General features: G+C 48.8%; 4 protein-coding genes across 7 annotated transcripts in view; 3 read left to right on the forward strand and 1 right to left on the reverse strand.

The window, feature by feature from the left end:
• Positions 1-18,553, forward strand: part of CFAP410 (cilia and flagella associated protein 410) — a 413,721-nt gene that overhangs the window by 158,880 nt on the left and 236,288 nt on the right. The window lies entirely within an intron of this gene.
• Positions 1-18,553, forward strand: part of TSPEAR (thrombospondin type laminin G domain and EAR repeats) — a 227,537-nt gene that overhangs the window by 124,620 nt on the left and 84,364 nt on the right. The gene's annotated exons all lie outside the window — the stretch shown is intronic.
• Positions 9,291-10,310, forward strand: LOC126950644 (keratin-associated protein 10-3-like). 4 transcript variants are annotated; one of them, XM_050784489.1, is made up of 2 exons: positions 9,291-9,994; positions 10,244-10,310. In XM_050784489.1, the coding sequence occupies exons 1-2, from the start codon at positions 9,291-9,293 to the stop codon at positions 10,308-10,310; spliced, it is 771 nt and encodes a 256-aa protein (XP_050640446.1). The 4 variants fall into 4 exon arrangements, with proteins under 4 accessions (XP_050640446.1, XP_050640445.1, XP_050640447.1 ...); XM_050784488.1 differs by having other exon boundaries at positions 9,291-9,752; positions 9,906-10,310; XM_050784490.1 differs by having other exon boundaries at positions 9,291-9,611; positions 9,864-10,310.
• LOC126950649 (keratin-associated protein 10-12-like) lies at positions 14,687-15,912 on the reverse strand. Its single transcript, XM_050784503.1, has 2 exons — positions 15,577-15,912; positions 14,687-15,465 (listed from the first exon to the last, which is right to left on the reverse strand). Exons 1-2 carry the CDS (start codon positions 15,910-15,912, stop codon positions 15,028-15,030), a joined length of 774 nt encoding a protein of 257 aa, XP_050640460.1. The 3' UTR covers positions 14,687-15,027.

Consider the following 18,553-nt stretch of genomic DNA (forward strand, 5'->3'; position numbering starts at 1 on the left):
CATCCAGATCTCTGTGAATGCCATTAATTGATTTATTTTTATTACTGAGTAGTATTCTATTATATATATATATATATCTCAGTTTCTTTATCCACTCGTTGATTGATGGGAATTTGGGTTGGTTCCACATTTTTACAATTGCGAATTGTGCTGCTGTAAACATGTGTGTGTAAGTATCTTTTTTGTATAATGACTTCTTTTCCTCTGGGTAGATACCCAGTAGTGGATTTGCTGGATCAAATGGTATTTTAGTTCTTTAAGGAATCTCCATACTGTTTTCCACAGTGGTTGTACTCGTTTAAATTCCCACCAGGAGTGTAGAAGTGTTCCCTTGTCACCACATCCTTGCCACCATCTATTCTTTTTTGATTTTTTGATTATGGCCATTCTTGCAAGAGTAAGGTGGTATCCCATTGTGGTTTTGATTTGCATTTCCTTCATCATTAGTGATGTTGAGCTTTTTTCATATGTTTGTTGGCCATTTGTATATCTTCTTTTGAGAATTGTCCGTTCACTTCCTTAGCCCACTTTTTGATGGGATTGTTTGTTTTTTTCTTGCTAATTTGTTTGAGTTTGTTGTAGGTTCTGGATATTAGTCCTTTGTCAAATGTATAGATTGTGAAGATTTTCTCCCACTCTGTGGGTTGTCTGTTTGCTCTGATGACTGTTTCTTTAGCCATGCAAAAGTGCTTTAGTTTAATTAAGTCTCAGCTATTTATCTTTGTTTTTATTGCATTTGCATTTGGGTTCTTGGTCATGAAATCCTTGCCTAAGCCAATGTCTAGAAAGGGTGTTTCAATGTTATCTTCTAGAATTTTTATAGTTTCAGGTCTTGGATTTAAGTCCTTGATCCATCTTGAGTTGATTTTTGTATAAGGTGAGAGACGAGGATCCGGTTTCATTCTCCTACATGTGGCTTGCCAATTATCCCAGCACCGTTTATTGAATAGAGTGTCCTTTCCCCACTTTACGTTTTTGTTTGCTTTGTCAAAGATCAGTTGGCTGTAAGTATTTGGGTTTATTTCTGGGTTCTCCATTCTGTTCCATTGGTCTATGTGACTATTTTTATACCAATGCTGTTTTGGTGACTGTGGCTTTATAGTATAGTTTGAAATCAGGTAATGTGATTCCTCCAGATTTGTTCTTTTTGCTTAGTCTTGCTTTGGCTATGCGGGCCCTTTTTTGGTTCCATATGAATTATAGAATTTTTTTTGTAATTCGGTGATGAATGATGGTGGCATTTTGATGGGAATTGCATTGAATTGCTTTTGGCACTATGGTCATTTTCACAATATTGATTCTACCCATCCATGAGCATGGGATGTGTTTCTGTTTGTTTGTTGTCTATGATTTCTTTTAGCAGTGCTTTGTAGTTTCCCTTGTGAGGTCTTTCACCTCCTTGGTTAGGTATATTCCTGAGTATTTTATTTTTTTGCAGCTATTGTTAAAGGGATTGAGTTCTTGATTTGATTCTCAGCTTAGGTGCTGTTGGTGTATAGGAGAGCTACTGATTTGTGTACATTAATTTTGTATCTGGAAACTTTGCTGAATTCTTTTATCAGTTCTAGGAGCTTTTTGTAGGAGTCTTTGGGGTTTTCTAGGTGTACAATCATATCATCAGCAAACAGTGACAGTTTGACTTCCTCTGAACTGATCTGGATGCCTTTTATTTCTTTCTCTTGTCTGATTGCTCTGGCTAGGACTTCCAGTACTATATTGAAGAGAAGAGGTGAGAGTGGGCATCCCTATCTTTTTCCAGTTCTCAGAGGGAGTGCTTTCAACTTCTCCCCACTCAGTGTTATGTTGGCTGTGGGTTTGTCATAGACGGCTTTTATTGCATTGAGGTATATCCCTTGGATGTTGATTTTGCTGAGAGTTTTAATCATAGAGATGCTGGATTTTGTCAAAAGCTTTTTCTGCCTCTATTAAGATGATCATGTGATTTTTGTTTTTAATTCTGTTTATGTGATGTATCATATTTGTTGAATTGTGAATGTTAAACCATCCCTGCATCCCTGGTATAAAACCTGGTGGGATTCTGTTTGTATGAAAGGCTCAGAATGGGCAAATCTACAGAGATTCTATTTGTATGAGAGGCTCAGAATGGGCAAATCTACAGAGAAAGAAAGTAGATGAGTAGGTGCCTGAGGCTGGGGGAGGAGTACATGGGGAGTGGTGCTGACTGGTGTGATTTTTTGGAGGGGGGAATGTTTTAAAATTATATATTGGTGATGGCTGAGAAACACTGGGAATATGCTAAAAACAAATGGAATATGTCCTTGCAGCAGGTGAGCTTCATGGTTTGTGAATTTTCTCTTGGTAAATTTTTTTTAAAAGCCTAAGCCCTATTTGGGCTGGCTACTCGCCAATGCCTCCATCTCCCCTTCATCCAAATAAAAATGAATGGTGCCAGAACAGTGATAGAAAACAGGCATTCCGTCTGCAGACCAGGCCACTAAGGATTTTCTGGGACAGGCAAGACAGAAAGATCAGGCTTTCTTGACTGTAAAATTCAACAGAAAGAGAGGCAGAAGCAGGACTGAAGACAAATGGTTTTTCCCGGAGACCCGACACAGGGACAGCACAGGAGGACGGCCATGGGCACTCAGGCGTCTTTAACTGAGGGTTGAGTTCTAAAGAAGAACCGCCTGGTGCCCTGAGTCCAGCAGAAGAGCTAGGCAGGGCAGGGGTGGCCCAGGAGGCTCCCAGACTGGGTGCTAGTATGGAGAGAAAGAGACCTCACCCCAGGAAGTTCTGGTTGCCAAAATGAACCAAAGCCCCTGTGCTTAGCCAGCAGCAGACAAGGCCTCCTCCTGAGAGCCCCAGTGTCTGCTCTGTGAGAAGAATACACGTGTCTACACGCAGAGAACCTTTCAGCAATGAAAGCCAAACAATTTAGACCCTCACTTAAAAACGTGAACAACAACTAAGGGTCCTCAGATACATGAAGAAATCACAGCATGACAGAGGAGCAAAGTCTAAACAAACAATGATGCAGGAAACAAAGAGGCCGTTACTCCATGAAACAAGAAGAGAGTGCTAACAAAAAGGAGAAGGAGAAGAAAGGAAAACACCTTGGGTTTCTGGAGACTGAAATCATGACACTCTGAACATACGAAACTCAATGACAGTCTGCATGACAGACCCTGAAGGCAGAAGAGCTGACACCATGACCCCCCAGTTCAGAAAATGATTGACTGAGACCCGATGCAGAAGGACAAAGAGATGAAGCCAAGAAAAGCATGAAGTCTAAGGGAGATGAACCCAGGAGACTCAGGGTCTGTGATCCTAACCAGGATCACAGCGGGGAGAGAAGCCAAGAATGGAAGAAAATCATCAAACCTATATGGGGATAAAAGTTCCTTGAACTAAAAGAAGATGGGACCGAGGGCATGAACACAGCTGATGACAGTGACTGGGGAGGGGTCTGGTGAAATGAATGAAGTACAAGAAGGAGAGAAGAGTGCCAGGTTCTGGAAAAAGTAAAAGCTTCACAAGAAGATTAAAGCTGTGCAAATATGAAACACATTCGTGGCCCAACCTCTCCTAAGGCAGAGGGAAGTAATTCCGCACCTAGACTCTGCTGTGGCAGGTGTCAGTGGGAAGGCTGTTCTTAAACAACAGGGATCCAGAAAGTTTACCACCCACAACGCTTTCTGAAACTTTTATTCAACAATCTCCAACAAGAAGGAACACGACCCCCTCTTTTCAAATGTCCACAAAAATCCACAGATGCTCATCAAGGAAAATCTAAAGAAAATAAACATACAGTCTAATAAAAACAAGCAGACATTAAAGATAGAAAAATAAACATGCCCACAGATTCAGAGATTTTTGTTTTTATGTAAAAGAAAGTAGCATGGATATATATATCCTAAAATTTGAAAATATAAATGAAATGTACTGTGTTCTAAAAAGTATAAATTACCAATACTGAATAATAAAATGAAAATTTTAATACAATGATGTCCAGGAAAATATGGAAATGGTCTTGAAAGATATTCTTCAGAAGGCAGATTCAGATGTTTTAAAGGTGTATATCATCAGCCTTCAATATAAGACCTTCCTGTGATACATGAAATATTCCAGAGCTCAGAAGAAGCCAGAGATCTTCTGAATTCCTCTAGTAAGACTGGTGACATCCTGATGCCAAAACCAGGAACAATTGTGTGTGTGTATGTGAGAGAGAGAGGGAGAGAGGACTGTAAATCAATCCCATTTAAAAAGATAAAGTAAGAGATTCTATGTGCCTACGTTAAAGAAAAACTAAGCTGTTACATACAGCTATTATGGAAGACAGTATCAAAGCTCCTCAGCAAATTAAAAATAGAACTACCATGTGATGAGCAATCTTGTATATACAAGACAAATTAACGCCAGATCTCAGAGAGATACCTGACCTTCCATGTTAACTGCAGCACTATTCACAACAGCCGAGATACGGAAGCAACATAAGTGTCCATCAACAGATGAGTGGATAAAGAAAATGTGGTGTATAAGCATGATGGAATACGACTCAGCCATAGAAAGGAGGGAGAGGCCGGGCGCGGTGGCTCACGCCTGTAATCCCAGCACTTTGGGAGGATGAGACGGGCAGATCACGAGGTCAGGAGCTCGAGACCATCCTGGCTAACACGGTGAAACCCCATCTCTACTAAAAATACAAAAAACTAGCCGGGCGTGGTGGCGGCGCCTGTAGTCCCAGCTACTTGGGAGGCTGAGGCAGGAGAATGGCGTGAACCCGGGAGGCAGAGCTTGCATTGAGCCAAGATCGCGCCACCGCACTCCAGCCTGGGTGACAGAGTGAGACTCCGTCTCAAAAAAAAAGAAAGGAGGGAGATCCTCTCATTTTGTGGCAACATGGATGAACCTGCAGACACTATGCTAGGAGAAGTGACCCAGGCCACAGAAAGACAAATACTGCAGACCTCGTTTATATGTGGAATCTAAGAGCCAAGCTCAGCAGAGCAGAGAGTAGAGTCGGGGTTCACAGGGGCCGGGGGTGCAGGGAGTTTTCATTTTTCATAACTCTTTACATATCCTTTCAGCGATTATTAATACAGGTGTGCGAGAACTGTGTGCTTCATCCACTTTGGTGTTGATGACAGGATGCAGGTTCTGCTGTGCGGGATGAGTCAGTTCTGGAAACCTCGTGTGCAGCACGGGGACAGTTGGCCGTGACACAGAATGCAACGCAGTAACACTGAAATCTGCTAAGAGTCCACCTTAAATGTCTCATCACAAAATAAAGGTAACTGCGTGGGTGATGGACATATTAATTAGCTTGACCGTGGTAATCATCACACAATGTGTACATGTCTCAAGACGTCATGTTGTACACCTTGAATTTATATAATTCTTATTTGTCAGTTATATCTCAATAAGGCTGGGAAAAAGGGGATAATGAGCCATTATCAAGTAATGTATATCTTAGATCAAAAGTTACAAAGGGTATCATTAACTATACTCATAAAATAGAAGCAGAAAAGCCACTGGAGCTCTCAGTAGATTAATACACACACACACACACACACACACACACATACACACACACACACATACACACACACATTCACATACACACATACACACACATACACACACACATACACACACACATACACACACACATTCACACAATACACACACACACACACACACATACACATACACACACACACACACACATACACACACATACACACACACATACACACACACACACACACAATACACACACACACACACACACATACACACACATACACACACATTCACACACACACACACACACGAACAAACTCACTCTTTCCTTAAAAGCCTGAGGCAAAGTTCCTGGTAACCTAGAGTGAAAAAACACTGCATGCTTGAGACCAAGGCTGTGTCAAACGCTGGCTTAGTGTGGAGCTGCGGGAGGTGCTCTTGTTAACTTTGGAAACAAGACGAGAGGCTGCTGTCATCGTGTCTCCAGCGTTGTGCTGGGCAGCCAGCCATGGCGAAAGAGAGTCAAATAAAACAAAAGACTACGTTCCGGAAAAGAAGAATCCAAATGTGTGTCACTTGCAGAAGACCCAGCCGTGGGCCACCCTGCTCTCCAGACTCACATTCCCTCCCATCACCTCCCTCCCCCAGCCAGGGCCATTTAATCTCTGCAGCTCAGCTCACTCAGATCCCCAGAGTGTCCGCTTGAGTTAAGAAATGATGTGATCTGGCCGGGTGCAGTGGCTCACACCTGTAATCCCAGCGCTTTGGGAGACCAAAGCGGATGGATCGCTTGAGGCCACAAGTTCGAGACCAGCCTGGCCAACATGGCCAAACCCCATCTCTACTAAAAATACAAAAAAAGAAAGAAAGAGAGAGAGAGAGAAAGAAAGAGAAAAGGAGAGAGAGATGGAAAGGAAGGAAGGAAGGAAGGAAGGAAGGAAGGAAGGGAGGGAGGGAGGGAGGGAGGGAGGGAGGGAGGGAGGGAGGGAGGAAGGAAAGAAGGAAGGAAGGAGGGAAGGAAGGAAGCTGGATGTGGTGGCCCACACCTGTAATCACAGCTACTCGATAGGCTAAGGCAGGAGAATCGCTTGAACCTGGGAGGCGGGGACTGCACCATCACAGCACTCCAGCCTGGGTGACAGAGTGAGACTATGTATCAAAAAAAAAGAAAGAGAGAAAGAGAGAAAGAGAGAGAGAGAGAAAGAAAGAAAGAGAAAGAAAGAGAAAGAAGGAAGGAAGAAAGAAAAGAAAAGAGAAGAAAAGAAAAGAAAAGAAAAGAAAAGAAAAGAAAGGTTGGTGTGATCATTCGATTGTCTGTGGAAACTACTGTGGTGGCCCCATGAAAAGTTCCATGATCCAAAAAGACACGTCTCCACCAAGCGCAGGGTGTGGACTTAGATCGGGCACACTGAGAACCTGGAGGTGTTGTGGGCACAGCAATGACCGTGGAAAGACACTTTGGACAGTGATGGGTGGTTCAGACACCAGGAGAAGGGAGCGACAGAGGGCGTGGATCACAAATAGGAACAAAGAGATGAGGAATCACCATGCCCATTCGATTAAGGAGGCTGCCAGAGACAGCGGTGGGGAAAGTAAAGCAAATTATCATACAGGCCCCAGGGCTTGTCCCAGAAGCCACGTCAGCCTTACCACATCCCACTGGCTCAGGACCACCTCCCTCCCTGCCTGCCACTCAGGAAGCACACACTCTTCTGGGAGCTGTGTGACGGAACGGAGCCATTTATGGCCACGAGGGAAAGGAGCGAGAGCTCCTGGTTGTTGGGTTCACTGCTGGCCAGCTATCCTCTTTCAAGGTGACTTATCTTCTCAGCATTTCTGCGTCTGTCAAAATGGGCTGCAGAGTCGCCCCTCACACTGTGGCTGGTGTGGAGACTGCACCTGCACTGTGCGTGTCTGTAGCACACCCGCTAATACAATGTCATCCTAGCCTTCCTGGCTTTCCTGTCATTTCCTGAAAGGAGCATCGAGTCCTTCAGTCCCAGAAAGTGGGTTAAGCCTACAGTTCTTCCACAACCTCTACTAATCACTGAAAGGATATTCAAAGAGTTATAAAAAAATAAAATCAAAATTGTCTAAGAGAAAGGGAGGCTCTTTAAAATCCTTTATATATTTGTAGAAAAGAGAAACAGATGGAAACAAATGAGGATGTAAACTGGATCAGGACCCCAGTGCCCTAGAATAAAATAGTCTTTTACTCAGAAAATCAAATGAACTGCCACCAATGAGCAGAGCTTAACTGATGTCCAGTGAAATGAGGGGAAAATGTTTAAATGCTCAACAGAACATCATTACAGTGAGCCAAAAATGTGTTTCATTCATCATGAGACAAAATCAAAGTCACAAAAGGAAAGACCTCGAGAGATAAGAGTTATTTTTAAGAGTGCAAGACACTTCCTGAGTCTCCACATTGAAAGGCTCAATGAATTCTAACCACAGAAAGTAAAATTATGCATACTCAGAGAAACAAAACAAGAATAAAAAGAAAACCAAATGTTCCCAGAGAGTTAAAAAAAAAAAAAAGGAGAGAGAGAGAGGCAAACTATAAAAAATGACAAATGACCAGCGTCAGTCTTCCATCAGCAACACTGGACACCACAGAAAAATGGTGACACGGGTTCATCATTTTGAGAAAACAGATTTTTTTATTATTATTTATAATAATAATAATTCTGATTTAAAACTAGAATTATATATCCAGCTAAACTATCATATAAGTGTGAGAGTAAAGTTGAATACATTTTTAGGCAAGAAAGAAATCTTTTTATTTTTTATTTTTTTGAGATGGAGTCTCACTCTGTCACCCAGGCTGGAGTGCAGTGGCACGATCTCGGCTCACTGTAAGCTCTCCCTCCCGGGTTCACACCATTCTCGTGCCTCAGCCTCCTGAGTAGCTGGGACTACAGGCACCCACCACCACACCCAGCTAATTTTTTTGTATTTTTAGTAGAGACGGGTTTTCACCGTGTTAGCCAGGATGGTCTCGATCTCCTGACCTCGTGATCTGCCCGCCTTGGCCTCTCAAAGTGTTGGAATTACAGGTGGGTGAGCCACCGTGCCCAGCCAGGCAAGACAGAAATTTTAAAATGCATGTCCTAAAATCACCATATGTGAAAAAGCACTTGATCTGTCACCATGATGAGATAAACATGGAGAAAACCCAGAGCACAGCTTCAAATAAAACAGAGAGGCCTCTGAGGGTGGCATGGAAGAGCTGAAGAGACAAAGGTAAAGCGTGGATCCACCAGATACCGACTCTCTTCCCCTTACGAGGCACGAGGGGTTGAAGGGAGGGCCACTTAGCTTCGTCTTACCCTCTGTGCCAGTTGTATTTTATAAGAAATGCATATTTTTCTACATATTTATGTTTTAATATGCTAAAAGTAATAAAATATATCCAATCAGTCCAAACACAGGGTAGGTGAAACTAGAATTCCTCCCTTTAGAGAAGTCTTCATCTCTAAAACTTCAACTCAACAAAAGCTTTCTTGAAATATTTTCCACCACATTTCTGGGGCCAAAATAAAAACTGATGAAGAAACAGAGCCCTGCAACATACACACAAGTTTAATGAGGGGAAAACAAAGAGATAAACCAGCACAAATGACACATCTCCAGCCACCAGCTCTAAACACCAACAAGGAAGAGAAGCTTCTGGAGCCTCCTGTCAGGACAACACACGCCAGGGAGGGATTTAAAAGCCCCACAGCCCTGAGCAGCTCACTCACTCGTTCACTCACTCCCACACTCACTCACACCTCCCCCAGCTCACCTCCTCCCACCCCAGCATGGCCGCGTCCACCATGTCCGTCTGCTCCAGCGCTTACTCCGACTCCTGGCAGGTGGACGACTGCCCAGAGAGCTGCTGTGAGCCTCCCTGCTGCGCCCCCAGCTGCTGCACCCCGGCCTCCTGCCTGACCCTGGTCTGCACCCCAGTGAGCTGTGTGTCCAGGCCCTGCTGCCAGGTGGCCTGTGAGTCCAGCCCCTGCCAATCAGGCTGCACCAGCTCCTGCACACCCTCGTGCTGCCAGCAGTCCAGCTGTCAGCCGGCTTGCTGCACCTCCTCCCCCTGCCAGCAGTCCTGCTGTGTGCCCGTCTGCTGCAAGCCTGTGTGCTGCAAGTCCGTCTGCTGTGTGCCCACCTGCTCTGGGGATTCCTCTTCATGCTGCCAGCAGTCTAGCTGCCAGCCGGCTTGCTGCACCTCCTCCCCGTGCCAGCAGTCCTGCTGTGTGCCCGTCTGCTGCAAGCCTGTCTGCTGCAAACCCGTCTCCTGTGTGCCCGTCTGCTCTGGGGGTTCCATTTCATGCTGCCAACAGTCCAGCTGCCAGCCGGCTTGCTGCACCTCTTCCCCGTGTCAGCAGTCCTCCTGTGTGCCCGTCTGCTGCAAGCCTGTCTGCTCCAAGTCCGTCTGCTGTGTGCCTATCTGCTCTGGGGGTTCCATTTCATGCTGCCAGCAGTCTAGCTGCCAGCCGGCTTGCTGCACCTCTTCCCCGTGCCAGCAGTCCTGCTGTGTGCCCGTCCGCTGCAAGCCTGTCTGCTGCAAACCTGTCTCCTGTCTGCCCATCTGCTCTGGGGCTTCCACTTCATGCTGCCAGCGGTCTAGCTGCCAACCGGCTTGCTGCACCACCTCCTGCTGCAGACCCTCCTCCTCCATGTCCCTCCTCTGCCACCCCGTGTGCAGGTCCACCTGCTGCGTGCCCATCTCCTCCTACTGTGCCCCTGCCTCCTCCTGCCAGCCCAGCTGCTGTCGCCCGGCCTCCTGTGTGTCCCTCCTCTGCCGCCCCGTGTGCTCCCGCCCGGCCTGCTGAGGGCTTGGCTCAGGCCAGGAGTCCAGTTGCTGATGGGCACATCCCCAGGACCAACTGGTCCTGACTCGGGTTAGAGGTTGCCCCCACCTGGGACGGGGCCCCTATATGCTGAGGTGACCTCCCCCTTGCTCCCAGGAGCCCCCATCCACGCAGCTTCCCAGCTCTTGCCTCCTAGCAGGTGCTCACCTGCCTGCTGGGTCCCCTGTCCTCCCTCCCAGCTTTTCTGCCTCGGGTCACTCGGCCTTGACTTGAACCTGTCAGCACCTCTTCCTGCTCCCAAATAAACTCCCCTTGGTCACCTGATTCTCTTTTCCTGTTGTGCTCCTGGGGACACATGGTTTTGAGCTGACATTGGTCTCCTCCAGACATGACTGTTTCTAGGAATGAGTGACTTAACCGAGAAGTCACAGGGGACAGTGGCCTAACTCCTCCAGGGAGGCCACCAGGTGGGACTCACGGTCACTCCCAGGAAGGCTCAGTCCCGGCTCAGTCTCCATGCCTGGGTTTTCCCGAGCCTGGTCATTCGCTGCCCTGCCCTGGGTTGTGGGGCTCTCCAGACCCCAGGACCGTCTCACCCACTGTCCCACCTGGGAGAGCTCACCCTGCAGGGTCACCTGCCGGGAAGCTGGTTTAGGGTCCAGGCACTGCGGCCTCTGGGCCTGGTCACTCTCTCTGTGTGCCACCTGCCCCAGGGTTCTGCTGGTTTAGCAGCAATGCGAGGGGAGAGTGAGGGGCTGCTGCACCTGCATAGGAGACAAGGGGCTCGATGGGGACAAAAGCATCGTGGAGTGGGTGGATGGATGCACGTGATTCCCCAAAACCGGCACTGCCCCAGGTCCTCCTCTGGGGACACCAGGTTCCACCTGGGCTTTCAGGACCCAGAGTTCGCACCTGTAGGGCTGTGCATCAGGCCCCTCTGAGGTGAGGTTGACATGGGCGACACTGGAGGGCACAGGTGGACAAGGCCCTGCTGAGACCTTGGGGATTTTCTGGGGGGATGGCCTTCCAGGGGCTGTGGTGGTAGCTGGAACGGTTTTAGTAAGTAGGCAACTGTCCCCAACAGGTAAATTTTCAGTTCCCCTCCCTGCAAGGCCATCTCAGGGCCAAGGCGTGGCTGTTCCTCCGTGAGTCCCCCTCTCATCCCAGGGGCCTGTGTCTGTGGCAAGAGCCCACAAAGGGAGCCCCTGCCACCCGTGAGGCCTCAGCCTCCGTCCCCTAATCCCTAGCACCCTCGCCGACGCTGTGTCTACCCCACGGTTTTCTGGAAGAGTTTGGGTTAGATTGGTTTTATTTCTCCCCTAAATGCTTGGTAGAATTCAATAGCAAAGCCATTTGGGATTGGCATTTTCTTTTTGGGAAGGGTTTTAATTATGAATCCAATCTCTTCAACTGATAAAGGACTATTCAGATTTTCTATTTCTTCTTGTATCCCTTTTCATAAATTATATATTTCCAGTCATTTGCCTATTTCATCTAAGCTGTTGAATGTATTGACAGAGTTGTTTGCATTATTTCTTTGGTTTCCTTTAAATATCTCCAGATTCTGTAGTGGCAACCTTTTATTCATTCCTGATGTATTAGTTCATTTTCAGGCTGCTCATAAAGACATACCCAAGACTGGGCAATTTACAAAAGAAGGAGGTTTAATGGACTCACAGTTCCACATGGCTGGGGAGGCCTCACAATCATGGTGGACGGCGAAAGGCACAATTCACATGGTGGCAGACAAGAGAAGAGAGCTTGTTAAGGGAAACTCCCGTGTATAAAACCATCAGCTCTCGTGAGACTTATTCACTATCATGAGAACAGCACAGGAAAGACCCACCCCCATGATTCAATTACCTCTCACCAGGTCCCTCCCACAACATGTGAGAATTTAAGACGAGATTTGGGTGAGGACACAGCCAAACCATAACACCTAATATTGGTAATTTATTTGTCCTCTTGTTTTATAATAATCAGTAAAGTTAGAAATTTGCCAGTTTTATTGGTCTATTAAAAAAACTAGGTTTGGTTTTATTTATTTCCCTGTTTGTCCACTTATTTGGTAGGTGATACGGTGGATGTGTGTCCCCTCCAAATCTCATGTGGAACCATGATCCCGTGTTGGAGGCAGGGCTTAGTGGGAGGTGACTGGATCATGGGGATGGCTCCCTCATGAGTGGCTTGGTGTCACCCCCACAATAATGAGTGAAGTCTTGCTCTGTTACTTCATGGAGAGCTGGTTGTTCACAAGAGCCTGGCACTCCTCCTCTCTGTCTCTCTTGCTCCTGTCACACCATGTGATGCCTGCTCCCCGTCCACCTTCCACCATAAGTAAAGCATCCTGAGACCTCAGCAGAAGCTGAGCAGGTGCCATGCTTGTACAGCCTGTAGAACCAGGAGCCAGATAGCAATGGGCCTTTCCTTATAAAGTGCCCAGTCTCAGGTATTCCTTTAAAGCAGTGCAAAATGGACAAACACAGTGGAGTTTTTAAATTCTTGATTATTTTATTATTTTTAGTTATTTTGGGTTTCAACATATGCTTCTTTAGCTTCTGAAGCTGGAAGCTCAGATAATTGATTTTAGGCCTTCTTTTCTGATAAAGCAAATTATTATGCATTTTCCTCTACATGCTTTGTTAGCTGCATCCCACAAGTATTGATATGTGGTGATTTCATTTTGATTTTATTCCAGATATTTCATAATTTCCATTGTGATTTATATTTTTACTCATAGGTCTTAAAGTGTGTTATTTAATTTCCAAGTATGTGGCAGTTTTCTAAATGTCTTTCTGTTAATGATTTCCAATTCTGTGTGGTCAAGCAGCACACTCAGCCCTCCTGTCATTTCATCCCTCCTGAGGACACTCAGACTTGCACTCAGGTCTCTCCGGTGGTTTACGTTGGTGGATGTTCCATGTGCACTTTAAACAATGCGCATCCCACTGTTGTTGGATGGGAGTTTGTATAAATATCCCCTAAGTCAGCTTGTTTTTATAGTGGTTTCTCAACTTTTCTATACACCTCCTAGAAAACTACTTTCTGAAGACAGAGTGAGGTTTGGTAAAGACACAAAGGACCTCAACCAGCAGGTGTTCTCAGCTCACGGGAAGGGAGATAGCACTGTAGTTTAATGAAGACTCTTCCACAGAATCCCCCTTCTCTGGAGTTATTTTTAACTCTCTGGTTCCATGGGTTGCAATCAACACATTGAGTTGTGTTGCTGAAAACCATGGGCACGTTCACCCATGAGGTTTGCACCCTCACCCACCCTGGGACATCCGTGTGTTTGTTCACCCGTGAGGTGCCCACTCTCACCCACCCTGGCACATCCTTGTGTCTGTTCACCCAGGAGGTTTGCACCCTCACCCACCCTGGAACACCTGTGTGTCTGTTAACCTGTGAGATGCCCACTCTCACTTGCCCTGGGATATCCGTGTGTCTGTTCACCTGTGAGTTGTGCCCACCCTCACCCACCCTGGCACATCTGTCTGTTCACCTGTGAGTTGTGCACTCCCTTCCACCCCGGGACTGTGACTCCATGTGGCCAGTGCTCTGGGTCTGTCCTCACAACTCCACCACTGCAACTGAGTTCCCAGGCCACTCTCTGACACCTGTGCATGGAAATTCTTTCTGATCTTATCATCATTGCTTTATGAGTATGTTTTATAATCATTGGAATAGTTGGCACTTCTTCCAGTGGTTACAACACATCATTATTCCAAATATAATTTTTAAAGACTTCTTAAAATGCCTAAAACTCCTCAGCCCATCCTGCTCTGGCCAGTCCACTGGCCCTGGGCTCACTGTGGTTACACGTGCTGTCTGTCATTCTTACCACTCCATTTGGAAACCTGAAAGAGGGAGTCCTATTTCTCTGACCTTAGAGAGGCTGGAGGGTCGAGATGATTCTGCTCACACAGGGTGGAAGTGACAGAGACCCGATTCCAATCGCCAGCCTGTGTTCCTCCCACCACACCAGTGATGTCTGCACAGGGCACAAGAGGATTTTAGGCAATGTTGATGAAGACTACTGATTTTGAAGCTAGGGGGGCATTTGGATACACTCTAGGCAAGCATGGCGCTATAAGACACCGTTCTTATTTGACAGGTATTGTGCAGAAGAAGGAGAATTTAAAAAGCAAATCAGCAAAAAGAACTATGACATGACAAACAACACAGGAGGGTTAGGGACAAACCCAAGGGCCTGAAATGGCCAAAGGGCTGCAAGGCTCCCCCCTGCCCATGTCCGTCTAGCCTGGACCCCTGGAAGCCACACACCCATGGGCACAGGATAACACTCAGGGGACTGAAGGACAGCAGAGTGTTGTGCATAAAGGAGAAAACCATGGCCATGAGTTCCAGCCAAGACATCGATCAACACACCTGGATGCCAGCGCCATTGCAGTCTCAGGGCCTTTATTGGTCAGTTTGAGGGCCTCCAAAGAAGGCTCTGAGGCTCTGAGCCAGGAGGACAGAGACCTCACGGGTCAAGGCTGAGCTGACCCTCACGAGAAGTAGGAGATATGGAGGGGAGGCCACTGCCATGGGAACTTTCTAGAAGCAACCCCCACCCCGCAAAAGGGCTGCAGCATTGAGTATAGACATTCAGTTCTTCCACTGTCCAGCTCAATAGCAGACACCGGGAAACGGTCAAAGTGCAGGAGCAATTCAGGACGTGACTATCAGCTTCCAGGTGGGAGCTGAGCCTGGCTGGCACTGGGGGGCGTGTCCATCAGCAGCTGGGCTTCTGACCTGAGCACACAGGGCTGCAGAAGAGGGACATGCAGGAGGCCGGGCGGCAGCAGCTGGACTGGCAGGAGGAGGTGGGGGCACAGCAGGAGGGGACGGGCACGCAGCAGGCGGGCCTGTACACGGGGCGGCAGAGGAGGGACACGGAGGAGGAGGGTCTGCAGCAGGAGGTGGTGCAGCAAGCCGGCTGGCAGCTAGACTGCTGGCAGCATGAAGTGGAAGCCCCAGAGCAAACAGGCACGCAGCTCACAGGCTTGCAGCAGACAGGCACGCAGCAGCCCTGCTGGCTTTGGGAGGAGGTGCAGCAAGCCGGCTGGCAGCTAGACTGCTGGCAGCACAGAGAGGAAGCCCCAGAGCAGATGGGCACACAGCAGACAGGCTTGCAGCACACAGGCTTGCAGCAGACAGGCATGCAGCAGGCCTGCTGGCAGGAGGAGGAGGTGCAGCAGGCTGGCTGGCAGCTAGACTGCTGGCAGCATGAAGAGGAATCCTCAGAGCAGGTGGGCACACAGCACACAGGCTTGTAGCAGACGGGTACGCAGCAGACCTGCTGGCAGGGGGAGGAGGTGCAGCAAGCTGGCTGGCAGCTAGACTGCTGGCAGCACGAGGGCGTGCAGGAGCTGGTGCAGCCTGATTGGCAGGGGCTGGACTCACAGGCCACCTGGCAGCAAGGGCTGGACACACAGCTCACTGGGGTGCAGACCAGGGTCAGGCAGGGGGCCGGGGCACAGCAGCTGGGAGCGCAGCAGCAGGGCTCGCAGCAGCTCTCTGGGCAGTCATCCACCTGCCAGGAGTCAGAGCAAGAGTCACAGGAACCAGGAAGGCAGACGCGGCTGCTGTAGCTCAGGTCGCTGGAGCAGACGGACATGGTGGACGCTGCAGTGCTGGGGGTTGGGCTGGGCGAGATGGGAGGGAGTGGGTGAGGGAGTGAGTGAGGTGATCGGGTTTCTGGGGCTTTTATACTCCTCCCAGGCGCGTGTCGTCCAGACAGGAGGCTCAGCAGGCCCTCCCTTCCTTGTTGGGGTGTACAGCCAGCTCCAGGAGAATAAACAGTAGCTGTGTTTTTGTTTCCCAAGAGCTGTTGCTCAGTTTACAAAACTTGGAATTGGCCTGGGGCACGTGTGTGTTTTAGACTCAGGAGGAAGAGCTGAGGTGCAGGTCAGGCTGTGCTGCTTTGCTCCCCAGGCTCACGTGGAGGGTGGTGTGGTCTGTGTGTGCCGGGCTATGGGGAGCGGGTGCCTGCGGGTGGCTCTGCTGGGCCTTGGGTTTCTAGGCTGCTGAAGAAGATCGTGTGCCCCTGTGATTCAAAGGTTAGGGAGAGGTTCGTTTGGGTTCTAAATAAAGATAACGTGAGTCGTGATTTGTATGCAGTAATGTGTTCCTTTCCTTGGGCTGCCGTGACAAACAGCACCACAAACTGGCTGGTCACACAACAGAAATTCCGTGTCTCATGGTTTTGGAGGCCAGAGGTCTGAGATCGAGGTGTGGACAGCGTGGGTTGCAGCCTTCCGAGGCTGCAGGGGGCACTGTCTCATCCCGCTCCCCTCACTCCTGTGGGCTGCTGCTATCTTTGGGGTCCTTGGCTTACAGTGGGCTCACCTGAGCTCCACCTTTATCTTCACACAGCTTCTCTGTGTGTGTGTGTGTGTGTGTGTGTGTGTGTGTGTGTCCAAATCTCCCCTTTTTATAAGGACACAAAGCATATTGCATATTGCAGTAGGGCCCATCCTAACAGCCTCCTCTTAACTTGGTCACCTACAAAGACCCTATTTCCATATAGGGTCACATTCACATGTGCCAGGGGTCAGGACTTTGGCACCTTTTGAGGGACACAATTCAATCCACAGCAAGCAGACACAATGGCAGAACCTGGGATGAGGAGGTGGGCGCGGGAGCAGAACCCGGGATGGGAAGGCAGGTACAGCAGGAGTCTTTCTCGCCGACTCGGGCCTGGGGCAGGTGGAGCATGGAGGGGTGGCGAGGGTAGCACAGGACAGCAGGTGCCCAGCACTGAGCACTCGGCAGCCTTTGCTTGTGAGGTGTGGCTTGACCTCGTGGAATGGTTTTAGGGAATAGTGGTTGAAAAGCGGAGTTCGCATCACCCTTCACCAGCTTCCTGATGCCACCGCAGGTCAGTTCCCAGCTCTGAGAAAGCGGCGCTGGTCTGTTTCTTCTCACCCAGGACAGGCTTTAAGCAGGTGCACCGGCTTCCCGCGGGCCCTGCTCAGGACCCCACGTGGCGCTGGCCGAAAGGTCTCCTCGGCTGCTCTGGTTTGTGACTGTTGCCCAGTCTCTCCTGGGCCTCAGTGACCTTGACTGGTTGGGTGTTTTGTAGAATGCCCCTCGGTGTGGACTTGCCTGAGGTTTCCTTGTGGTCACAGCGGGCATCGCGTTGGGGGAGGAATCCCACAGGAGCAGTGCACGCGGGGCACGGAGGGGACGTGGCCCGTCCCATCCCTTGCGGTGCCGCTGTTTCCCTCTGTAATTGGTCATGTCTGAGACTTAGCAGCTGTCCTGCATCTGCCCAGGCATTTGCCCGGTAGTGTTGGCGCCCTCCGGGAGCCTGCCCCGTGCAGCCCCTGTGGGGCGCTGTTGAGGATTCTCTGCCCTGTTCCTTCCACACTTGCTAATTGAAATCTCCCGGGAGGAGGAGCTGTCCTGCTCTCCTGTGTGTCTGCTTCCTTATTTATTTACCTGGGTGTGGACTAAAGAATATTTAACTATTACTTGAGTTATAGTCCGATATCATCACTATGTATTTTGTGGTTGCAGTGGTTCCAACTTTGGCCCTCACGTTCTTTCATTTTGGCCCTGGTGCCCTTTCAACACGCTGTCCCTCCCTGACCTTTCTTTTTTTGGTTGTTTTTTGTTTTTGTTTTTGAGACGGAGTCTCGCTCTGTCATCCAGGCTGGAGTTCAGTGGTGCGATCTCGGCTCACTGCAAGCTCCACCTCCCGGGTTCACGCCATTCTCCTGCCTCAGCCTCCCAAGTAGCTGGGACTACAGGCACCCGCCACCACGCCCAGCTAATTTTTTGTATTTTTAGTAGAGATGGGGTTTCACCGTGTTAGCCAGGATGGTCTCGATCTCCTGACCTTGTGATCCGTCCGTCTTGGCCTCCCAAAGCACTGGGATTACAGGCGTGAGCCACCACGCCTGGCCCTTCCCTGACCTTTCTTTTGGGTTCAAGTTCATCTCAGATTTGCCCTGTTTCATCTGTGGAATCAGATGCTTCTCCAGGAAACCCTGCGGTGGACCAAGGCATTTAGAAGCCAAGATCGGGAGCAAGGTGTGCTCACACCACTGGGGTGTCGTTTCCCAGCCCTCCCAGCAGACAGAGCAAGGAGGCCGGCACGTGCACAAACACCCCTGATCTTACGGAGCAAGGAGGCGGCACGTGCACTAACACCCCTGATCTTACAGAGCAAGGAGGCCAGCACGTGCACTAACACCCCTGATCTTAGAGGGAGGGGGTTCCCCACCAAGAATAGTGTTGGTGCTGGTTTTTCC

The sequence above is a fragment of the Macaca thibetana genome, chromosome 3 (assembly GCF_024542745.1).
Source record: "Macaca thibetana thibetana isolate TM-01 chromosome 3, ASM2454274v1, whole genome shotgun sequence".
Lineage (NCBI taxonomy): Eukaryota > Metazoa > Chordata > Mammalia > Primates > Cercopithecidae > Macaca > Macaca thibetana.